The sequence below is a fragment of the Coregonus clupeaformis genome, chromosome 7 (genome assembly GCF_020615455.1).
Source record: "Coregonus clupeaformis isolate EN_2021a chromosome 7, ASM2061545v1, whole genome shotgun sequence".
Classification (NCBI taxonomy): domain Eukaryota; kingdom Metazoa; phylum Chordata; class Actinopteri; order Salmoniformes; family Salmonidae; genus Coregonus; species Coregonus clupeaformis.
This window is the reverse complement of record NC_059198.1, coordinates 1,372,737-1,395,095: the sequence shown is the minus strand read 5'-3', so window position 1 is coordinate 1,395,095 and position 22,359 is coordinate 1,372,737. Positions and strand designations below refer to the sequence as shown.

The 22,359-nt window shown below is 45.1% G+C and overlaps 1 protein-coding gene across 2 annotated transcripts in view; it reads left to right on the top strand.

Moving 5' to 3' along the window:
• Nucleotides 1-296: 296 nt before the first annotated feature.
• LOC121568726 (ubiquitin carboxyl-terminal hydrolase 22-like) overlaps nucleotides 297-22,359 on the top strand; it is a 63,482-nt gene continuing 41,419 nt past the window's right edge. The window contains exons 1-2 of one of the 2 annotated variants that reach the window (XM_041879127.2): nucleotides 297-780; nucleotides 2,115-2,147. In XM_041879127.2, the coding sequence (XP_041735061.2) occupies nucleotides 661-780; nucleotides 2,115-2,147 (153 nt within the window). In that variant the 5' untranslated portion in view covers nucleotides 297-660. The remainder of the gene's footprint in view (nucleotides 781-2,114; nucleotides 2,148-22,359) is intronic. The other variant, XM_041879128.2, reaches the window with a different exon arrangement.

Here is a 22,359-nt window from a genome sequence, read left to right as displayed (position 1 = left end):
TCCATTGTCATCGTATGAGAGCATCAAACTAGCGCAGAGGCAGACCGGGGATCGCTGTGGTCCAGTTGAAAGGGCGGTAGTTGGTATTGTCAATTAAATTAAACTATTTTTTGACAATTTGACACAACCAGTAAGCCACCCAGGTTTGATTTTATCTCAGCCTATTGGTTATTTTAGACCAGTGAGTCCGCCTACTTTACGAAAGGACATATTTTTGCACGGATCAGAACCCTATCCTTACTGCAAAGGGGCGTGACTTCAACGGGAAACAACGCACCAGAGCACTCTTCAGCCAACATATGAAGTCACCTTTCTTTGTATCCGCTAATCATGTTTTGCTTTGGGCGGGCTCGGCGCACAACATACCATTAGAAAAATAAATCGTGAGTGGAAGTGTTTGACATGAGGATAAAGGCAACTGTCAGTCTGAGACGGGAACAGATTCACGAAGACGGATAACTGTACAAACAAGTCAACAAAGGACGTATTTGTCAGATGTCCGAATCTGATTTTGGATATTGTCGCGGCTGTCCCATTTCCAAACGGAAACCACAGCTAGCTTATGTTCTGGACAGCAAGCACGCGCTAGCTAGTTAGCTTATTCTCTATTGTAGGACACGTTTCATCATTTAAAATACAAAACTGAATGTTGTTTCAGTCATGAGTCCGGCCGGGTGCTCACATGTGAACGCTTATAAGGTGGACAATTGGAGGCAAAACCTACGAGTCATATATCAATGCTTTGTTTGGAGCGGGAATGCTGAAACCAGGAGACGAAAGGTAAAAAGACAAGAATGCCAGAAACTGAAGCAAAAACGGAATATAACTACGCACAGACAGAGGGGCTAACGTTATGCATATAACGCCCCACACAGTTTCAAGCACACAAATGTACACCCACGTAACGTTACACTGTTTGAGTCTGGTGGTTCAATGCAGACACATTGCGCTAGCTAGCACACCACAGCTCGTTCGTTGTGAGTGTGTGTGGAAACGCAGGGCATAAAGTTACCCCATCATCATGCTACCTGGGACCATTCAAGGCACATCAATCTCATCGTAGGAGTTACATTGTATCAATCAAACGATACTAACTAGTTCGATGTTGATGCCCAGTCATTAGAAAATGTTTCTAGCTGGGTAATTGACAAAACAGAGTTACCGTTATCCTAGCAAGCAAACAAAAGTATTGACTTGATCATCACTGCCATTTAATTAGCTAGCTAGATACTGTGTGTTACTGCAGGAAAATAAACACCAGCAACAATGATGACGCGAGAACCTTGCTCTCCTTCTGAGCAAAACGAATCGTGTTTAGATAACTTGTATATAGCTAGTGTAGGTTGTGGTAATTTAGCTATGTAGCTAGTTAGAGCGCTAGCTGACATCTAGCCTGGTTTTGCTGGTTGGCTAGCTAACGTTACCGAGAAAATCTACCTAACCAGCGAATCACATTTATTTTAGGGTATCATCAACTGAGCTTTGACTATAGCTAGCTATTGATTCCCTTTCTTAAAATGATAAAACAATATATTTTTTGCATGCCAACATGTGACTGATGTGTCCTTACTAGAGATTACGTTACATAATTTATTTATGTGAATGGTTGGCTGCTTTGACCAGATCCACCCATTGTCACTAGAAACACCCCACTCCTGTATTGTTCAGTGAAGCATGCTCCAATCCCTCATTCAGACCAGGAAGGCGCAAGACTCGCACACTAAACTATCTGTTCGACCATCTGCGATCATATCCCCCCCCCCATGACTTGCCAAGTAACCATAAATTAGGTTCTTGGCATTTCAATTCAGTCACTGTCTCAAAATATCCCGACCCTATAGGCTACTGATAGCAAGGATCTTTGCCAATTTGAGCAAATATTAGGCTAGCTAGCCTAAATTATCAACCTTTGTTTTTGCTTTTCTGACCTGTTTGTCCCTCAAAGCTTTCATGTTGTTATAGTGGCCTCAGCTAGTGTCCTCTACTGAATGAATGGTTTGGATTGATTGCTTTTGACTACACCGATCACAGTTCTATGTTTTTAGTTTTTCACTGGCAATCACAGCACACCTTACATGTGTCATACATGTTTTATTTCATTGTTGATGAACTAGGTGCTTCAGAATGATGTCAGATGGACAGCATTGGTGAGTTGACAAACTCCTCCTTCCTCCTTGCACTAACATTAGCAGAGGCATATCATGTGGGTACGGTAAACCAATCGCTGACATGCTTTCTCCCCTTTTTAGTCTCCCACACATGTCCATCATACTAGTGCTATGGCCATTCATAGCCCAGGACCGAGTTCAGAAAACCCTGCTGTAGATGGATAGCAGTGGAGGCTGGTGGGAGGAGCTATAGGATGGGCTCATTGTAATGGCTTGAATGGAATCAATGGAATGGTACCAAACACATGGTAACGTGTTTGACTCCGTTCCATTGATTCCATTCCAGCCATTACAATATGCCCATCCTCCTATAGCTCCTCCCACCAGCCTCCTCTGACGGAAAGGCAATCAGCTATATGGACGGTTGCATGGATAGCGCATAGTCAGGCAACACTTGATGTGTTTCTAACTGCTAAAGCTTTAGCTCAACTACTGTATTTGGTGAGACACAGTGAGTACTGTATGATGACAGACAGGCTGTCTCTAGAACAAACAGCTGTCGCCGGATGGTCGATGACCCTTTGTTTGTACAGCGCTACAGTAGTTCACTAGACCTTGCTGGTTGTTAACACACTCTGTTCAGGCTATCCCTACCTCTCCTGTCCAGGCCCTCCCTCTACTGTCCAGGCTCTCCCTCCCTCCCTCTCTTGTTCAGGCTCTCCCTCTCCCCTCCCTCTCCTGTCCAGGCTCTCCCTCCCCCTCCCTCTCCTGTCCAGGCTCCCTCTCCCCCTCCCTCTCCTGTCCAGGCTCTCCCTCCCCCCTCCCTCTCCTGTTCAGGCTCTCCCTCTCCCCTCCCTCTCCTGTCCAGGCTCTCCCTCCCCCTCCCTCTCCTGTTCAGGCTCTCCCTCCCCCCTCCCTCTCCTGTCCAGGCTCCCTCTCCCCCCTCCCTCTCCTGTCCAGGCTCTCCCTCCCCCCTCCCTCTCCTGTCCAGGCTCCCTCTCCCCCCTCCCTCTCCTGTCCAGGCTCTCCCTCCCCCCTCCCTCTTCTGTCCAGGCTCTCCCTCTCCTGTCCAGGCTCTCCCTCTCCTGTCCAGGCTCCCCCTACCTCCTTCTCCTGTCCAGGCTCTCCCTCCCTCCCTCCCTCTCCTGTCCAGGCTCTCCCTCCCCCTCCCTCCTTCTCCTGTCCAGGCTCCCTCTCCCCCTCCCTCTCCTGTTCAGGCTCTCCCTCCTCCCCCCTCCCTCTCCTGTCCAGGCTCTCCCTCCCCTCTCCTATACAGTAGTACATCATGATTAATTTTGCTTTTTGCCCCTCAGTCTCAGAGCCCTTTCTTTTGAAATTAATTAACAGAGCGCATCTTCGGAAGCCTCACTGTGTGCACACTGCTCACAGCTAGGATCGACACTCCCAGAGGAAACCACCAGTAACCACCAACTCTGCAGCTAGCTCCCTAAAGCCCCAGGAGCAGCATGTTTAAATGGGATTGCAGCGCCTGGGTGCGTAGGGCCCCACCTGGTCCCAAATGCAACATATCTGAATCTCTGTGTGTGTTCCAACCCCAAGGGCTATGCTAAGTCGAAGCTCTCTCTATTCAAGGCAGGTAACCGGCTTTGTTAGATGTGTTTGATTGGAGACTGGATGTTTAGCAGTGGGCTCATCTCTTTACCAGGGTCCTGTTCACTAGGGCACACCCTAGCAAAACGTTTTGTAACGGAAAATGAAAAAATTCTCTTCTTTTTGGACAAGTTCTGATAGTACTTCCCTGTTTCACTCTGTTTTGCGCCTACTGAACACCACAGGAGGTTGGTGACACCTGAATTGGGGAGGACGGGCTCGTGGTAATGGTTGGAGCAGAATAGGTGGAACGGTATCAAATACTTCAAACATGGTTTCCATGTGTTTGATGCCATTCCATTGGGTCCGTTCCAGTCATTATTATGAGCCTCCCCTCAACCCTGATAGGTAGGTGTGGACATTTTCATGTTGTCTCATATCCTTAACATTGAGCCCCAGTCAGGGTCTGCTGGCTTCTCTGTGGGTATGAAAGATGCTATTAGCTTTTGGCACTCACTCCCAGTCGCTACTGAGTTTGCCCAGAGCATCAATCAGGTCAACTCCGTTATTGTGTTTTTGTGTGCAGCCAGTTACAGGAATTCACGTTCATTATCGGAATGAATTCTCCTTTCTCTGCAGACCTGGGTTCAAATACTATTTGAAATCTTTCAAATACTTTGAGTGTTTGCGCTAGCCTGCCTAGAGTGCCAGATAGGTGGGGTTTAACTTGTTGGGACTATTATATTGGTCCATTAAGCCAGGCAAGCTCAATCAAGCATATCTTTTGAAATGATTTCAATCAAATAGTATTTGAACCCAGGTCTGTCGAGTACATTTTTGAAAGCTGTGCTGTTCCCCATTTCTTACCTCTTTCTACAAAGGCTGAGTATCTTCAAACCAAAGTTATATTTTATGAAGTAATTCACAGGAACTTCCTTTTACCATATGGCTAGGCCTACGTCATATTTTCAAGCTTTTTCGGCCTGGATAGTTGCCCAGTTATGTTCTATCTTCTTTGTACTTATTGTTTTGGATCCCTCAACTCTCTTTCTCTCTCTCCCAGCCCAGCTCCATCTCTTTGGTCTGCGTCCAGGTCTGTCGCCAAAGTAATGTTGCCTCCAGTGTACAGGGAGGATATTTCCTGACCAGTTTGTAGGACAGAGAGACTGATAACGTCACTCATACTGTGTGTGTCTTTAATGTGTAGGCAACATTCCACTGCCAGTCAGTCTAATGAATAATAGGGTGGCTGATATAACAAACAAAAGGTCTCTGACATTATGTCCCTGGCCTTGGAATTGTGTATAGATACCTCTGCCTTGAAAAGGTCTCTGACATTATGTCCCTGGCCTTGGAATTGTGTATAGATACCTCTGCCTTGAAACTATCACATCAGCAGATGAGGAATCACACAATTCTTAACCATCTCAGTACCTACACAAACATCCATTGCTCTCTGTCTCTGTGTAGAAGTTGAAGATGCAGTAGGCTACACTACAGTATCAGTCAGGAGACGACCCTCAGTCTGTGCAACTGAAAAATAAAGCTACATTAATGTATATTAACCTCCAGTGAGAGAATGCTCTTATAAGCACCACCTGCCTTAGTTCCCACCATATTATATTTCTTAAGCACCCCCAGAGTCACATCTCAGATCATCTGTCTTCCTAATTTATTTGACATTTCATTTCTACCTCCCCAGTTCTATGGGCTCTCTCTTATCCAAGATGGCTGTCTGTTTGGAATAGCTAGAGTAGGAGGGAATGGGTGTAGGCCTAGTTACCAGACCTAGTTACCAGGCCTAGTTGATGGCTGTCATCAGTTTCTCAATGAAAGCTCTCCATCCAAGAGCATTAAGGTAAAGTAATGCTGCTCGTTGTGGGATCGAGAAACACAATTTTTCCTTCTCCAGCAGCTGTAACGTTATAAGGCTATGCATTCCTATAACATTTCATCAATGTTTTCCACTAATGTTTTTCGTGGCTTTACCAGCAATTGGTTATCGGTAGATTGTTTGTCCTCTCCTGTCACTCACTGTCCAGTCAGTCAGTGCCCTCAGCCTCTCTGCTCACCTAGCTTCTAACAGTGTGCTGAGCACGACGCCCCCCGAGGCTACAGCCTGAGGGGTGGTGGATTCTAAGCCGTTTTCACTGCACACAGTCATGGTCATGCATATGAATTGTGTAGCCTATTTCAGTTGTTTTGCTGCTCCAGTAGGATCCATGAAGCATAGGCTACTTCCCTTGACAAAAGCTGTGCAGTGAACATTATTTTTATAGGCCTAAATATTAGACTGGTTGGCTGACAACGTCACAAAAATGACGCACGTGCGTCAATGGGTCTGAAGGCCGTGTGATGTTATGATTCTGAGCGGTCAGATGGCAACAATGACAATAAGCTGCATTGTGGGGATTTGCAGGTGGCTCGTTTATCTTGTTCTTGATACCATGTCTTGTTTTGACTGATGTCACGTCTATGCTAATATGGCAAAACATTCGCTAGCTAGGTAACCAACAATTGTGCAAATGTATTTATGTTTTCGATAAACATATAGTTTAGGCCTACATGTTGTCAACAATCTATGCCAACCCCATCTGTTTTAGTGGCCATCATCATACCACCCTGCATCCCACTGCTGTCTTGCCTCTGAAGCTAAGCAGGGTCGGTCCCTGGATGGGAGACCAGATGCTGTTGGAAGTGGTGTTGGAGGGCCAATAGGAGGCACTCTTTCCTCTGGTCCCAGTGCAGTGATTGGGGACATTACCCTGTGTAGGTTGCTGTCTTTCGGATGGGACGTTAAACGGGTGTCCTGACTCTCTGTGGTCACTAAAGATCCCATGGCACTTATAGTAAGAGTAGGGGTGTTAACCCTGGTGTCCTGGCTAAATTCCCAATCTGGCCCTCATACCATCATGGCCACCTAATCATCCCCAGCTTCCAATTGGCTCATTCACCCCCTCCTCTTCCCTGTAACTATTCCCCAGGTCGTTGCTGTAAATGAGAATGTGTTCTCAATGAATTTACCTGGTAAAATAATGGTTAAAGAAACGGTATCTGATTTATTCAGATACCTGTATATTATATAGTGACAGATTTGTTTTATTTGATCAACCCGCCAAAGCGTACAGTTAAATAATCTCCACTTTGTCAAACGATAGCCCTAACGACAGTTGAAGGCTACTACTTATCTCCCCTATCTGTCTCGTGCCCTAGTTGTAGCTCGGGGGGCATGTGAGTGTGTCTGTCTGGGATTAGGACTGGGACAAGCCCTTTCTTCTGTTAAGCAGCTGTCTAACACCTGTATCGAGGTATGTCTGGCTCGCCTGCTGAGCCCGACTGGGTGCTTAACACACACACACACACACACACACACACACACTGGCTGGGATTATTGATGCAGAATGACTGGGAGATGGAGGCTGTGAAGGCAGGAGAAACGATCCTCTCCAGCCGCTCAGGTTAGGCTTGGGCAGTATACCGTATACCGGGGTATTTGGAAATAGCTCGGGATGGTTTTTCAATACTGTCAATACCGTTAACTATTTATTCGAAAATTTTATTTAATACTTTTTAAGTAGCTACATACCTGCAGTCAATACTTCAGTAGATAAGGATGGCCGTCTTCATTTTACCTGTCACATTATTTTTCATTATGAAGTTTGTTTTGTGTGTCAATGTTAGCACAGGCAGATGAAAGGAGAACCATCGCTGAGGAAAGGAATCCACTGTCTCTGCACCAGAACCTTGTTTTTCTCCTTATGGTTGTCCTTGGCCACGTTGATGCGAACACACAGTGGCTGTGTTTGCTACTTGCAGAGATGCCTAGCGGCACAGGGACATTGGGGGACGTTGTCATTCAGAGCAGGAAAGGGAACATGCATGCACTCTTGAGTGGTAGTGGCTTTGTATTCACTTGACATCTCTCTCCTCTCTCTCTCCCTCCTTCCTCAACATCCTCCCTGTGAGAGCTGTCATCCTCCAGCTACCACCAGCGAAAATCAATTCCCAGTCGATACATGACGGGAGCGTTCACAGAACCTCTGTCACCTGCTCTGCATACAGGCTCAATGGCTGTGTCCCAAATGGCACCCTGTTTCTTATGTTGTGCTCTGGTCAAAATGTAGCACACTATGTAGTGTATATGGTGTCATTTGGGACGACATCAATGATTCTCCCAGGTGGTGAAGGAAACACCACCGGTATAGCCTATAGTTAGATTTTTATGAATGGTGTCGTAAAAATAAAATCACACCTTATCATCAGGTGAATGTAATCATTTTTAAATGAATAGATTTAGTAGATAGTCGCATTATTTTCACCCCCACAGTTAATTAGAAGAGGAGGTGTAAACTATAGAAAGCTGTAAAAGTATCTTGGTGGCATAGAGAAAATGTTGCTGTTGTAAAGCACATTTTCTGCAATTCTACACTTTACCCTTGAGCTTAGAGAAAATTTTGCAGTTTTGAAGCTAATTTCCTGCAATTCTATGCATTTTGCCATGGCTAATGCGGTGTGCCTCTGCTCAAACATTATATTATAACTAAATCAATGGGCATGTGCCCTGAATGCCCGCTTTTTGGAATTTTCGATTCTTCCTGACTTACTAGCATTTATTTGATTGTTAATTCTCAAAGATGGTGATATTATTACTATATATATATATATATATATATATATATATATATATATATATATATATATATATATTACTGAACAGTAATAAAATGCAACATGTAAAGTGTTGGTCCCATTAGCTGAAATGAAAGATCCCAGAAATGTTCCATACCCACACAATGCTCTCAAATGTTGTGCACAAATTTGTTTACATCCCTGTTGGTGAGCATTTATCCTTTAATAATAATAATAATATGCCATTTAGCAGACGCTTTTATCCAAAGCGACTTACAGTCGTGCGTGCATACATTTTTTTGTGTATGGGTCCTTTGCCAAGATAATCCATCCACCTGACAGGTGAGGTAATCAAGAAGCTGATTAAACAGCATTATCATTACACAGGTGCCCCTTGTGCTGGGCACAATAAAAGGCCACTCTAAAATGTGCAGTTTTGTCACACAACACAATGCCACAGATGTCTCAAGTTTTGAGGTAGTGTGCAATTGGCATGCTGACTGCAGGAATGTCCCCCAGAGCTGTTGCCAGAGAATTGAATGTTTATTTCTCTACTATAAGCCACATCCAATGTTTTAGAGAATTTGGCAGTACATCCAACCAGCCTCACAACAGACCACGTGTAACCACGCCAGCCCAGGACCTCCACATCTGGATTCTTCACCTGCGGGATCATCTGAGACCAGCCACCCGGACAGCTGATGAAACTGTGGGTTTGCACAACTGAAGAATTTCTGCACAAACTGTCAAAAACCGTCTCAGGGAAGCTCATCTGCGTGCTCGTCGTCCTCACCAGGGTCTTGACCTGACAGCAGTTTGGCGTCGTAACCGACTTCAGTGGGCAAATGTTCACCTTCGATGGCAGCTGGCAAACTGGAGAAGTGTGCTCTTCACAGATTAATCCTGGTTTCAACTGTAGTGGGCATCGTGTGGGCGAGCGATTGTGACCATAGTGCCCCATGGTGGCGGTGGGGTTATGTTATGGGCAGACATAAGCTATGGACAACGAACACAATTGCATTTTATCGATGGCAATTTGAATGCACAGAGATACCGTGACGAGATTCTGAGGCCCATTGTCGTGCTATTCATCTGCCGCCATCACCTCATGTTTCAGCATGATAATGCACAGCCCCATGTTGCAAGGATCTGTACAGAATTACAGGAAGCTGAAAATGGCCCAGTTCTTCAATGGCCTTCATACTCACCAGACATTGAGCATGTTTGGGATGCTCTGGATCGAAAGGTACGACGGCGTGTTCCAGTTCCCGCCAATATCCAGCAACTTTGCACAGCCATTGAAGAGTAGTGGGACAACATTCCACAGGCCACAATCAACAGCCTGATCAACTTTATGCGAAGGAGATGTCGCTCTTCATGAGGCAAATGGTGGTCACACCAGATACTGACATGTTTTCTGATCCACGCCCCTACCTTTTTTAAAAGGTATCTGTGACCAACAGATGCATATCTGTATTCCCAGTTATGTGAAATCCATAGATTATTGCCTAATGAATGTATTTCAATTGAGTGATTTCCTTATGTGAACTGTAACTCAGTAAAATCTTTGAAATTGTTGCCTTTATATTTTTGTTCAGTGTAGTTCATTTTCAGTTTTTGCATGCTTTCTGGGGGGTTTTTCTCCAATGACTAATTCCCTCCATATTAAAAGGATAGTTTGAGATTTTGGCAGTGAAGCCATTTATCTACTTCACCAGAGTTGGATGAACAGGAACGGCTATGGATACTTTGACCACTAGTATCCTCTTGGTAAACATAGACACTGTACAACTGTTCCCAGTCTATTAGATCCCAGTGTCATTAATATGGTGACACATAAAGAATCAGGCACACTATATGCCCCGTGGACAGAACAATTAAAGCCAGTTAAGCTATGCATAAAACATAGGCCATTAGGGGAAGAAGAGCGAGGGAAAAAAACAAATAGACTGAACACTTTTGTCCTTGGCTTTGCTAATGAGCGCTAAACGACAGGCTCTGGCCTAGCGGTTAAGGCGATGGGCCAGTAACCGAAAGATCGCTGGTTCGAATATCCGAGCCGACAAGGTGAAAAATAGATTTGCCCTTGAGCAAGGCACTTAACCCACATTTTCTCCAGGGGTGTTGACCTACTATGGCTGACCCTGTAAAACAACACATTTCACTGTACCTATCAGGTGTATGTGACAATACATATTTTATTTTTTATAAGTCTACGTGGTTCTCTTCTGTCTGTCTCTCTGTTTCTATCCATCCTCTGTCTGTCTCTCTGTTTCTATCCATCCTCTGTCTGTCTCTCTGTTTCTATCCATCCTCTGTCTGTCTCTCTGTTTCTATCCATCCTCTGTCTGTCTCTCTGTTTCTATCCATCCTCTGTCTGTCTCTCTGTTTCTATCCATCCTCTGTCTGTCTCTCTGTTTCTATCCATCCTCTGTCTGTCTCTCTGTTTCTATCCATCCTCTGTCTGTCTCTCTGTTTCTATCCATCCTCTGTTTCTATCCATCCTCTGTCTGTCTCTCTGTTTCTATCCATCCTCTGTCTGTCTCTCTGTTTCTATCCATCCTCTGTCTGCTCCTCTGTTTCTATCCATCCTCTGTCTGCTCCTCTGTTTCTATCCATCCTCTGTCTGTCTCTCTGTTTCTATCCATCCTCTGTCTGTCTCTCTGTTTCTATCCATCCTCTGTCTGTCTCTCTGTTTCTATCCATCCTCTGTCTGTCTCTCTGTTTCTATCCATCCTCTGTCTGTCTCTCTGTTTCTATCCATCCTCTGTCTGTCTCTCTGTTTCTATCCATCCTCTGTCTGTCTCTCTGTTTCTATCCATCCTCTGTTTCTATCCATCCTCTGTCTGTCTCTCTGTTTCTATCCATCCTCTGTCTGTCTCTCTGTTTCTATCCATCCTCTGTCTGTCTCTCTCGTTTCTATCCATCCTCTGTCTGTCTCTCTGTTTCTATCCATCCTCTGTCTGCTCCTCTGTTTCTATCCATCCTCTGTCTGTCTCTCTGTTTCTATCCATCCTCTGTCTGTCTCTCTGTTTCTATCCATCCTCTGTCTGTCTCTCTGTTTCTATCCATCCTCTGTCTGTCTCTCTGTTTCTATCCATCCTCTGTCTGTCTCTCTGTTTCTATCCATCCTCTGTCTGTCTCTCTGTTTCTATCCATCCTCTGTCTGTCTCTCTGTTTCTATCCATCCTCTGTCTGTCTCTCTGTTTCTATCCATCCTCTGTCTGTCTCTCTGTTTCTATCCATCCTCTGTCTGTCTCTCTGTTTCTATCCATCCTCTGTTCTGTCCATCCTCTGTCTATCCTCTCTGTTTCTATCCATCCTCTGTCTGTCTCTCTGTTTCTATCCATCCTCTGTCTGTCCTCTGTTTCTATCCATCCTCTGTCTGCTCCTCTGTTTCTATCCATCCTCTGTCTGTCTCTCTGTTTCTATCCATCCTCTGTCTGTCTCTCTGTTTCTATCCATCCTCTGTCTGTCTCTCTGTTTCTATCCATCCTCTGTCTGTCTCTCTTGTTTCTATCCATCCTCTGTCTGTCTCTCTGTTTCTCCCCTCTGTTTCTATCCATCCTCTGTCTGTCTCTCTGTTTCTATCCATCCTCTGTCTGTCTGTCTCTGTTTCTATCCATCCTCTGTCTGTCTCTCTGTTTCTATCCATCCTCTGTCTGTCTCTCTGTTTCTATCCATCCTCTGTCTGTCTCTCTGTTTCTATCCATCCTCTGTCTGTCTCTCTGTTTCTATCCATCCTCTGTCTGCTCCTCTGTTTCTATCCATCCTCTGTCTGTCTCTCTGTTTCTATCCATCCTCTGTCTGCTCCTCTGTTTCTATCCATCCTCTGTCTGTCTCTCTGTTTCTATCCATCCTCTGTCTGTCTCTCTGTTTCTATCCATCCTCTGTCTGTCTCTCTGTTTCTATCCATCCTCTGTCTGTCTCTCTGTTTCTATCCATCCTCTGTTTCTATCCATCCTCTGTTTCTATCCATCCTCTGTCTGTCTCTCTGTTTCTATCCATCCTCTGTCTGTCTCTCTGTTTCTATCCATCCTCTGTCTGTCTCTCTGTTTCTATCCATCCTCTGTCTGTCTCTCTGTTTCTATCCATCCTCTGTCTGTCTCTCTGTTTCTATCCATCCTCTGTCTGTCTCTCTGTTTCTATCCATCCTCTGTCTGTCTCTCTGTTTCTATCCATCCTCTGTCTGTCTCTCTGTTTCTATCCATCCTCTGTCTGTCTCTCTGTTTCTATCCATCCTCTGTCTGTCTCTCTGTTTCTATCCATCCTCTGTCTGTCTCTCTGTTTCTATCCATCCTCTGTCTGTCTCTCTGTTTCTATCCATCCTCTGTCTGTCTCTCTGTTTCTATCCATCCTCTGTCTGTCTCTCTGTTTCTATCCATCCTCTGTCTGTCTCTCTGTTTCTATCCATCCCTCTGTCTGTCTCTCTGTTTCTATCCATCCTCTGTCTGTCTCTCTGTTTCTATCCATCCTCTGTCTGTCTCTTCTGTTTCTATCCATCCTCTGTCTGCTCCTCTGTTTCTATCCATCCTCTGTCTGCTCCTCTGTTTCTATCCATCCTCTGTCTGTCTCTCTGTTTCTATCCATCCTCTGTCTGTCTCTCTGTTTCTATCCATCCTCTGTCTGTCTCTCTGTTTCTATCCATCCTCTGTCTGTCTCTCTGTTTCTATCCATCCTCTGTCTGTCTCTCTGTTTCTATCCATCCTCTGTCTGTCTCTCTGTTTCTATCCATCCTCTGTCTGTCTCTCTGTTTCTATCCATCCTCTGTCTGTCTCTCTGTTTCTATCCATCCTCTGTCTGTCTCTCTGTTTCTATCCATCCTCTGTCTGTCTCTCTGTTTCTATCCATCCTCTGTCTGTCTCTCTGTTTCTATCCATCCTCTGTCTGCTCCACTGTTTCTATCCATCCTCTGTCTGTCTCTCTGTTTCTATCCATCCTCTGTCTGCTCCTCTGTTTCTATCCATCCTCTGTCTGTCTCTCTGTTTCTATCCATCCTCTGTCTGTCTCTCTGTTTCTATCCATCCTCTGTCTGTCTCTCTGTTTCTATCCATCCTCTGTTTCTATCCATCCTCTGTCTGTCTCTCTGTTTCTATCCATCCTCTGTCTGTCTCTCTGTTTCTATCCATCCTCTGTCTGTCTCTCTGTTTCTATCCATCCTCTGTCTGTCTCTCTGTTTCTATCCATCCTCTGTCTGTCTCTCTGTTTCTATCCATCCTCTGTCTGTCTCTCTGTTTCTATCCATCCTCTGTCTGTCTCTCTGTTTCTATCCATCCTCTGTCTGTCTCTCTGTTTCTATCCATCCTCTGTCTGTCTCTCTGTTTCTATCCATCCTCTGTCTGTCTCTCTGTTTCTATCCATCCTCTGTCTGTCTCTCTGTTTCTATCCATCCTCTGTCTGTCTCTCTGTTTCTATCCATCCTCTGTCTGTCTCTCTGTTTCTATCCATCCTCTGTCTGCTCCTCTGTTTCTATCCATCCTCTGTCTGCTCCTCTGTTTCTATCCATCCTCTGTCTGCTCCTCTGTTTCTATCCATCCTCTGTCTGCTCCTCTGTTTCTATCCATCCTCTGTCTGCTCCTCTGTTTCTATCCATCCTCTGTCTGTCTCTCTGTTTCTATCCATCCTCTGTCTGTCTCTCTGTTTCTATCCATCCTCTGTCTGTCTCTCTGTTTCTATCCATCCTCTGTCTGTCTCTCTGTTTCTATCCATCCTCTGTCTGTTTCTATCCATCCTCTGTCTGTCTCTCTGTTTCTATCCATCCTCTGTCTGCTCCTCTGTTTCTATCCATCCTCTGTCTGTCTCTCTGTTTCTATCCATCCTCTGTTTCTATCCATCCTCTGTCTGTCTCTCTGTTTCTATCCATCCTCTGTCTGTCTCTCTGTTTCTATCCATCCTCTGTCTGTCTCTCTGTTTCTATCCATCCTCTGTCTGTCTCTCTGTTTCTATCCATCCTCTGTTTCTATCCATCCTCTGTCTGTCTCTCTGTTTCTATCCATCCTCTGTCTCTCTCTGTTTCTATCCATCCTCTGTCTGTCTCTCTGTTTCTATCCATCCTCTGTCTGTCTCTCTGTTTCTATCCATCCTCTCTCTGTTTCTATCCATCCTCTGTCTGTTTCTATCCATCCTCTGTCTGTCTCTCTGTTTCTATCCATCCTCTGTCTGTCTCTCTGTTTCTATCCATCCTCTGTCTGTCTCTCTGTTTCTATCCATCCTCTGTCTGCTCCTCTGTTTCTATCCATCCTCTGTCTGTCTCTTGTTTCTATCCATCCTCTGTCTGTCTCTCTGTTTCTATCCATCCTCTGTCTGTCTCTCTGTTTCTATCCATCCTCTGTCTGTCTCTCTGTTTCTATCCATCCTCTGTCTGTCTCTCTGTTTCTATCCATCCTCTGTCTGTCTCTCTGTTTCTATCCATCCTCTGTCTGTCTCTCTGTTTCTATCCATCCTCTGTCTGTCTCTCTGTTTCTATCCATCCTCTGTCTGTCTCTCTGTTTCTATCCATCCTCTGTCTGTCTCTCTGTTTCTATCCATCCTCTGTCTGCTCCTCTGTTTCTATCCATCCTCTGTCTGTCTCTCTGTTTCTATCCATCCTCTGTCTGTCTCTCTGTTTCTATCCATCCTCTGTTTCTATCCATCCTCTGTCTGTCTCTCTGTTTCTATCCATCCTCTGTCTGTCTCTCTGTTTCTATCCATCCTCTGTCTGTCTCTCTGTTTCTATCCATCCTCTGTCTGTCTCTCTGTTTCTATCCATCCTCTGTCTGTCTCTCTGTTTCTATCCATCCTCTGTCTGTCTCTCTGTTTCTATCCATCCTCTGTCTGTCTCTCTGTTTCTATCCATCCTCTGTCTGTCTCTCTGTTTCTATCCATCCTCTGTCTGTCTCTCTGTTTCTATCCATCCTCTGTCTGTCTCTCTGTTTCTATCCATCCTCTGTCTGTCTCTGTTTCTATCCATCCTCTGTCTGTCTCTCTGTTTCTATCCATCCTCTGTCTGTCTCTCTGTTTCTATCCATCCTCTGTCTGTCTCTCTGTTTCTATCCATCCTCTGTCTGTCTCTCTGTTTCTATCCATCCTCTGTCTGCTCCTCTGTTTCTATCCATCCTCTGTCTGCTCCTCTGTTTCTATCCATCCTCTGTCTGCTCCTCTGTTTCTATCCATCCTCTGTCTGTCTCTCTGTTTCTATCCATCCTCTGTCTGTCTCTCTGTTTCTATCCATCCTCTGTCTGTCTCTCTGTTTCTATCCATCCTCTGTCTGTCTCTCTGTTTCTATCCATCCTCTGTCTGTCTCTCTGTTTCTATCCATCCTCTGTCTGTTTCTATCCATCCTCTGTCTGTCTCTCTGTTTCTATCCATCCTCTGTCTGCTCCTCTGTTTCTATCCATCCTCTGTCTGTCTCTCTGTTTCTATCCATCCTCTGTTTCTATCCATCCTCTGTCTGTCTCTCTGTTTCTATCCATCCTCTGTCTGTCTCTCTGTTTCTATCCATCCTCTGTCTGTCTCTCTGTTTCTATCCATCCTCTGTCTGTCTCTCTGTTTCTATCCATCCTCTGTTTCTATCCATCCTCTGTCTGTCTCTCTGTTTCTATCCATCCTTTGTCTCTCTCTGTTTCTATCCATCCTCTGTCTGTCTCTCTGTTTCTATCCATCCTCTGTCTGTCTCTCTGTTTCTATCCATCCTCTCTCTGTTTCTATCCATCCTCTGTCTGTCTCTCTGTTTCTATCCATCCTCTGTCTGTCTCTCTGTTTCTATACATCCTCTGTCTGTCTCTCTGTTTCTATCCATCCTCTGTCTGCTCCTCTGTTTCTATCCATCCTCTGTCTGTCTCTCTGTTTCTATCCATCCTCTGTCTGTCTCTCTGTTTCTATCCATCCTCTGTCTGTCTCTCTGTTTCTATCCATCCTCTGTCTGTCTCTCTGTTTCTATCCATCCTCTGTTTCTATCCATCCTCTGCCTGTCTCTCTGTTTCTATCCATCCTCTGTCTGTCTCTCTGTTTCTATCCATCCTCTGTCTGTCTCTCTGTTTCTATCCATCCTCTGTCTGTCTCTCTGTTTCTATCCATCCTCTGTCTGTCTCTCTGTTTCTATCCATCCTCTGTCTGTCTCTCTGTTTCTATCCATCCTCTGTCTGTCTCTCTGTTTCTATCCATCCTCTGTCTGTCTCTCTGTTTCTATCCATCCTCTGTCTGTCTCTCTGTTTCTATCCATCCTCTGTCTGTCTCTCTGTTTCTATCCATCCTCTGTCTGCTCCTCTGTTTCTATCCATCCTCTGTCTGCTCCTCTGTTTCTATCCATCCTCTGTCTGCTCCTCTGTTTCTATCCATCCTCTGTCTGTCTCTCTGTTTCTATCCATCCTCTGTCTGTCTCTCTGTTTCTATCCATCCTCTGTCTGTCTCTCTGTTTCTATCCATCCTCTGTCTGTCTCTCTGTTTCTATCCATCCTCTGTCTGTCTCTCTGTTTCTATCCATCCTCTGTCTGTTTCTATCCATCCTCTGTCTGTCTCTCTGTTTCTATCCATCCTCTGTCTGCTCCTCTGTTTCTATCCATCCTCTGTCTGTCTCTCTGTTTCTATCCATCCTCTGTTTCTATCCATCCTCTGTCTGTCTCTCTGTTTCTATCCATCCTCTGTCTGTCTCTCTGTTTCTATCCATCCTCTGTCTGTCTCTCTGTTTCTATCCATCCTCTGTCTGTCTCTCTGTTTCTATCCATCCTCTGTCTGTCTCTCTGTTTCTATCCATCCTCTGTCTGCTCCTCTGTTTCTATCCATCCTCTGTCTGCTCCTCTGTTTCTATCCATCCTCTGTCTGCTCCTCTGTTTCTATCCATCCTCTGTCTGTCTCTCTGTTTCTATCCATCCTCTGTCTGTCTCTCTGTTTCTATCCATCCTCTGTCTGTCTCTCTGTTTCTATCCATCCTCTGTCTGTCTCTCTGTTTCTATCCATCTCTGTCTGTCTCTCTGTTTCTATCCATCCTTTCTGTTTCTATCCATCCTCTGTCTGTCTCTCTGTTTCTATCCATCCTCTGTCTGCTCCTCTGTTTCTATCCATCCTCTGTCTGTCTCTCTGTTTCTATCCATCCTCTGTTTCTATCCATCCTCTGTCTGTCTCTCTGTTTCTATCCATCCTCTGTCTGTCTCTCTGTTTCTATCCATCCTCTGTCTGTCTCTCTGTTTCTATCCATCCTCTGTCTGTCTCTCTGTTTCTATCCATCCTCTGTTTCTATCCATCCTCTGTCTGTCTCTCTGTTTCTATCCATCCTCTGTCTGTCTCTCTGTTTCTATCCATCCTCTCTCTGTTTCTATCCATCCTCTGTCTGTCTCTCTGTTTCTATCCATCCTCTGTCTGTCTCTCTGTTTCTATCCATCCTCTGTCTGTCTCTCTGTTTCTATCCATCCTCTGTCTGCTCCTCTGTTTCTATCCATCCTCTGTCTGTCTCTCTGTTTCTATCCATCCTCTGTCTGTCTCTCTGTTTCTATCCATCCTCTGTCTGTCTCTCTGTTTCTATCCATCCTCTGTCTGTCTCTCTGTTTCTATCCATCCTCTGTTTCTATCCATCCTCTGCCTGTCTCTCTGTTTCTATCCATCCTCTGTCTGTCTCTCTGTTTCTATCCATCCTCTGTCTGTCTCTCTGTTTCTATCCATCCTCTGTCTGTCTCTCTGTTTCTATCCATCCTCTGTCTGTCTCTCTGTTTCTATCCATCCTCTGTCTGTCTCTCTGTTTCTATCCATCCTCTGTCTGTCTCTCTGTTTCTATCCATCCTCTGTCTGTCTCTCTGTTTCTATCCATCCTCTGTCTGTCTCTCTGTTTCTATCCATCCTCTGTCTGTCTCTCTGTTTCTATCCATCCTCTGTCTGTCTCTGTTTCTATCCATCCTCTGTCTGCTCCTCTGTTTCTATCCATCCTCTGTCTGTCTCTCTGTTTCTATCCATCCTCTGTCTGCTCCTCTGTTTCTATCCATCCTCTGTCTGTCTCTCTGTTTCTATCCATCCTCTGTTTCTATCCATCCTCTGTCTGTCTCTCTGTTTCTATCCATCCTCTGTCTGTCTCTCTGTTTCTATCCATCCTCTGTCTGTCTCTCTGTTTCTATCCATCCTCTGTCTGTCTCTCTGTTTCTATCCATCCTCTGTCTGTCTCTCTGTTTCTATCCATCCTCTGTTTCTATCCATCCTCTGTCTGTCTCTCTGTTTCTATCCATCCTCTGTCTGTCTCTCTGTTTCTATCCATCCTCTGTCTGTCTCTCTGTTTCTATCCATCCTCTGTCTGTCTCTCTGTTTCTATCCATCCTCTGTCTGTCTCTCTCTGATTCTTCTGTGTCTCCTCTCTCATCCCTTTCTCTCACTAGCCTATTCTTTTTATTCTCTCCATCCCCCTCTTTAGGCCTATTTCTCTCTCTCCATCTCGCTCCATCCCTCTCTCGCTCCATTCTGCTCTCTCGCTCCATTCTGCTCTCTCTCGCCATCATCTCTCTCTTTCTCTCTTCATCTCTCTCTCTCTCTCCTTCCTCTCACTCTCTCTCTCTCTCTCTCTCTCCCTCCTTCTTTCCTTTTTTAACAGAGGTGTTTGATTCTAAAGGCTGTCAGTTAGTGGACCGTTTTGGATTGGCCCATGCCATTATGCCTTCTAGGAGAATTATACTGTGGTTGGATGGCTTTGTGCCGTACTAACTACTGTATTTCCTTGGATTACTAAATTGTTCAGATCACTTCCACTTTTAGAGTTGGCTAAAGAAGGAACTAGGTGTTATCCAGTTTCTTTCTACTTCTTTCTTCTGTAGTTCCTTACTCTTTCTTTTAACTCTCTGTGACGGTGTGTGTTTTGTTTCTAGTGTGTATGCGCATCTGTGTGTGCATGTTTGTGTGCGTATATGTGCCACAGCCCAGTGTGTGTTTGCGTGTCTGCATCAGATTTTTAAGTAATGTTTTCTCTCTTAATTGAAGTTTGTGTTCCAGAACATTGCAGCAGCTAACTGCGTCAGTCTGGAAGTAATTCCACCACTTAAACAGTTACTGGTAAAGTAAATGAATAGCGTGAAGGAGGACAACTCTGTCAACTAGCATAGCGTGGAAGCCTGCCCCTGCTTTCAGAGGTTGGCTGTCTGGCTCTTTGCTGTTCCTCACCCACCTATCTATAATTGATAGTTTATGAATGGCTAATGAAGGGAAGGAGGGGGCTGACATGGGACTGAATATTCATGAAGGTCGTGGTTAGGGCTGGGAATTGCCAGGGACCTCTCGATACGATATTATCACAATACTTAGGTGCCGATACGATATGTATTGCGATTCTCACAATTGTCACGATTCTATATGTATTGAGATTCGATATTGCGATTTGATGTTCCAAACATATTGCTCACTATGTCTGCTGCTGAGAGACAAGAGAGCATGAGAAAATGAGTTCTGATCAGTCAGGGAAATAATAATGCTGAAAACATGTTGGCTTACCATTTAAAAAGAAGATGGAGAACAAGCTATAGGATGAAAAATACCTCCGTTTTGGCGCCAGTACAGCTAGCTAACGCTACCAAGGAAATTTGTAAAATAAAACACTAATGTAAGTATCTATATAATATTGTCTAAAATACTATTGTGATGTGTAACTTTATTGATTTGTTTTATTTCCCCATCATTGGTCATGGTTATTTATGTTGCGTGCTTTCCCATGTATCTAGATCTAAATAGACTCTGAAAACGGGGCCCATTTCAATTATATTTAGCAGGGAGGTCGTGTTCATTAGACACCAAACGGAAGAAAACGGACTGAAACGGAGGGACTCGACCAATAAGAAATGCTAATTTTTGTTTCCTGTTGCAAAATGTTATAGAATGTTTTACGTTGTGTGCCTTAATGAACATGGCCCTGTTATAGATGGGGGGGGTGAGGAACCGCAAAGAATCAGGCAACCTCTGAAAATGGGTAATCCCTGTTTCGGTCTGTTTTCTTCCGTTTGGTGCCTAATGAACACAACCCAGCTATCAGCAGATGGGCGTAGAGACAGTGCAACACTGAAACATTTCCACTTTAGGAATTTTCCTAAAATGTTAACCCACAGCCAATACCCTGAGATTACTGGAAATTACAGACAGAATGATGAAAGACAAGGGGGGGTGTAATGACAGTGTTTCAGTCTCGGCTGCTTTCAAGAAGTCAGTGGTTCCTTTGATTTTAGGAGAAAGGGTTTCGAAAACGAGAGAAAGGCGACAGAGCCCGACTAACTGTTTTTGATTCTATAAATCTTGCATGATCAGAGGAACAGTTTCCCCCCTCACGCACCCCAACCTTACTTGTCTTATGGATAAGAGTGTCTGCTAAATGACGTAAATGAAAAAGAAAGTAAGAGAGGGAGAGAGAAAGCAGTTATGGGCTGTGGAGAACTGGGATGAGGGACCGAGTTGATGTATTTCTGTCAAGATGACACATCCATTTCCTTTCGTCTGCCATACTTTCTTCTCTCATTTGTTCCCTCTCTCCCTCTCAGATCCATCTCTGATGGGTCACCACCACATCTCACTCACTCCTCTTCCACACCACCCAGCCCAAACAGAGTCCAGGCAGATTATCTGTGTGGGTTGTTGTGAACTGACAGGCTTAGCTTCTGGCCGCTACCCAAGCCTCCCCTCCCTTCATCTCTCCCTCCCTCCCCTCCCTCCCTCTCTCTCCCCTCACACCAGACCTCCCATACCCAGCCACCCTCCCCTCCTAGGCGAAGAGCTGTTTGATTGGGCATAGCTTTCTGTCAGCATGGCTAGGGCTTGCTGGCTGCTCTATCCAGCCCAAACAAAGGGACTACTAAGGCCTCCCATCCTCACACAGACCAAGGATCCCCTCCCCTAGGTCCCTCTAACCATCCTCACCCAGCCTGTCCTCCAGGCTTGTCTTTATCCTGTTCTAGATATGTACTGTCCTGTAGCCTGACATTCTACTGCTTCTAGCTGTATTGTGCTGTCCTTTCAGATCCGTGTGCAGGCCTACACCTTGCTCCATAAATGTACTCTGTGTGAGTGTGTGTGTGTGTTTCTCTATCGCCTCTGGGCTTGTGTATCTATCACCTCTGTGCTTTATAGGCGAGGGCATCACTGGTCAAGTAGATAAGACACTGTGCACGCACACTAGACCCAGCAGCAGCTGGTTGTAACCCTAAATGCCAATCTCCTGTCCTGTGAACCTTGTCCATGCATCTTTCATGAGGTAGCAGGGGCCCCTCTGTTGATGCTCTACTGAAGCTACGTTTAACACCATCCAATTAAACAGACTAAGACCCTGCCCATCCCTTTCTCTCTCACTTCTTCTGTGTGTGTAAAGGACTTGGAGTAGTGTGGTGTGTGTAAAGGACTTGGAGTAGTGTGGTGTGTGTGAAGGACTTGGAGTAGTCTGTGTGAAGGACTTGGAGTAGTGTGTGTGTGTGTGTGTGAACAACTTGGAGTAGTGTGTGTGTGAAGGACTTGGAGTAGTGTGGTGTGTGTGAAGGACTTGGAGTAGTGTGGTGTGTGTGTGTGAAGGACTTGGAGTAGTGTGGTGTGTGTGTGTGTCGAGGCCTCTCCGTCTGGCCCATGTTTATCTCTCTCATTCTCGCTCTCTCTGCCGACCAGAGTCTTGAATCTGCCCACCAGATCACAAAGCATCCTGGGATATTCCCCAGCCAATTGGCTGGCTCTGAGCCAGCCAGCGTCTCTATCTGGCTAATGACCTGTCAATCACTGGGTGGGGACAGGCCCAAAAACCAGGCCTCCTCTCCCATCCATCACTTTTACTGTGGACACTATTACTCCCCATTGTTCCATCACAGGACACACACACAGGCAGGCAGCCTTTTGTTGGAAGGTTGTGACGATTAGTTCCTGGTTTCATTAACTTTATTGCTTTAAAAGCATTTTGGTGTCATCATATGTCATTCCTCTGATCTACTGATCTATGGATGGTAGATTATTATAGATTTACTCAGAGACCTCCTCTGGGTTTCTGGCCTTCTGATTGGTGCCTTGGGGATTCTACCGAGGAGGTTCTGTTCTCTGATTGGCTTGGTGATTCTAATCCGAGGGACCACTCTCACACTCTGCTGCTGGGCATCTGTTGGCTCTG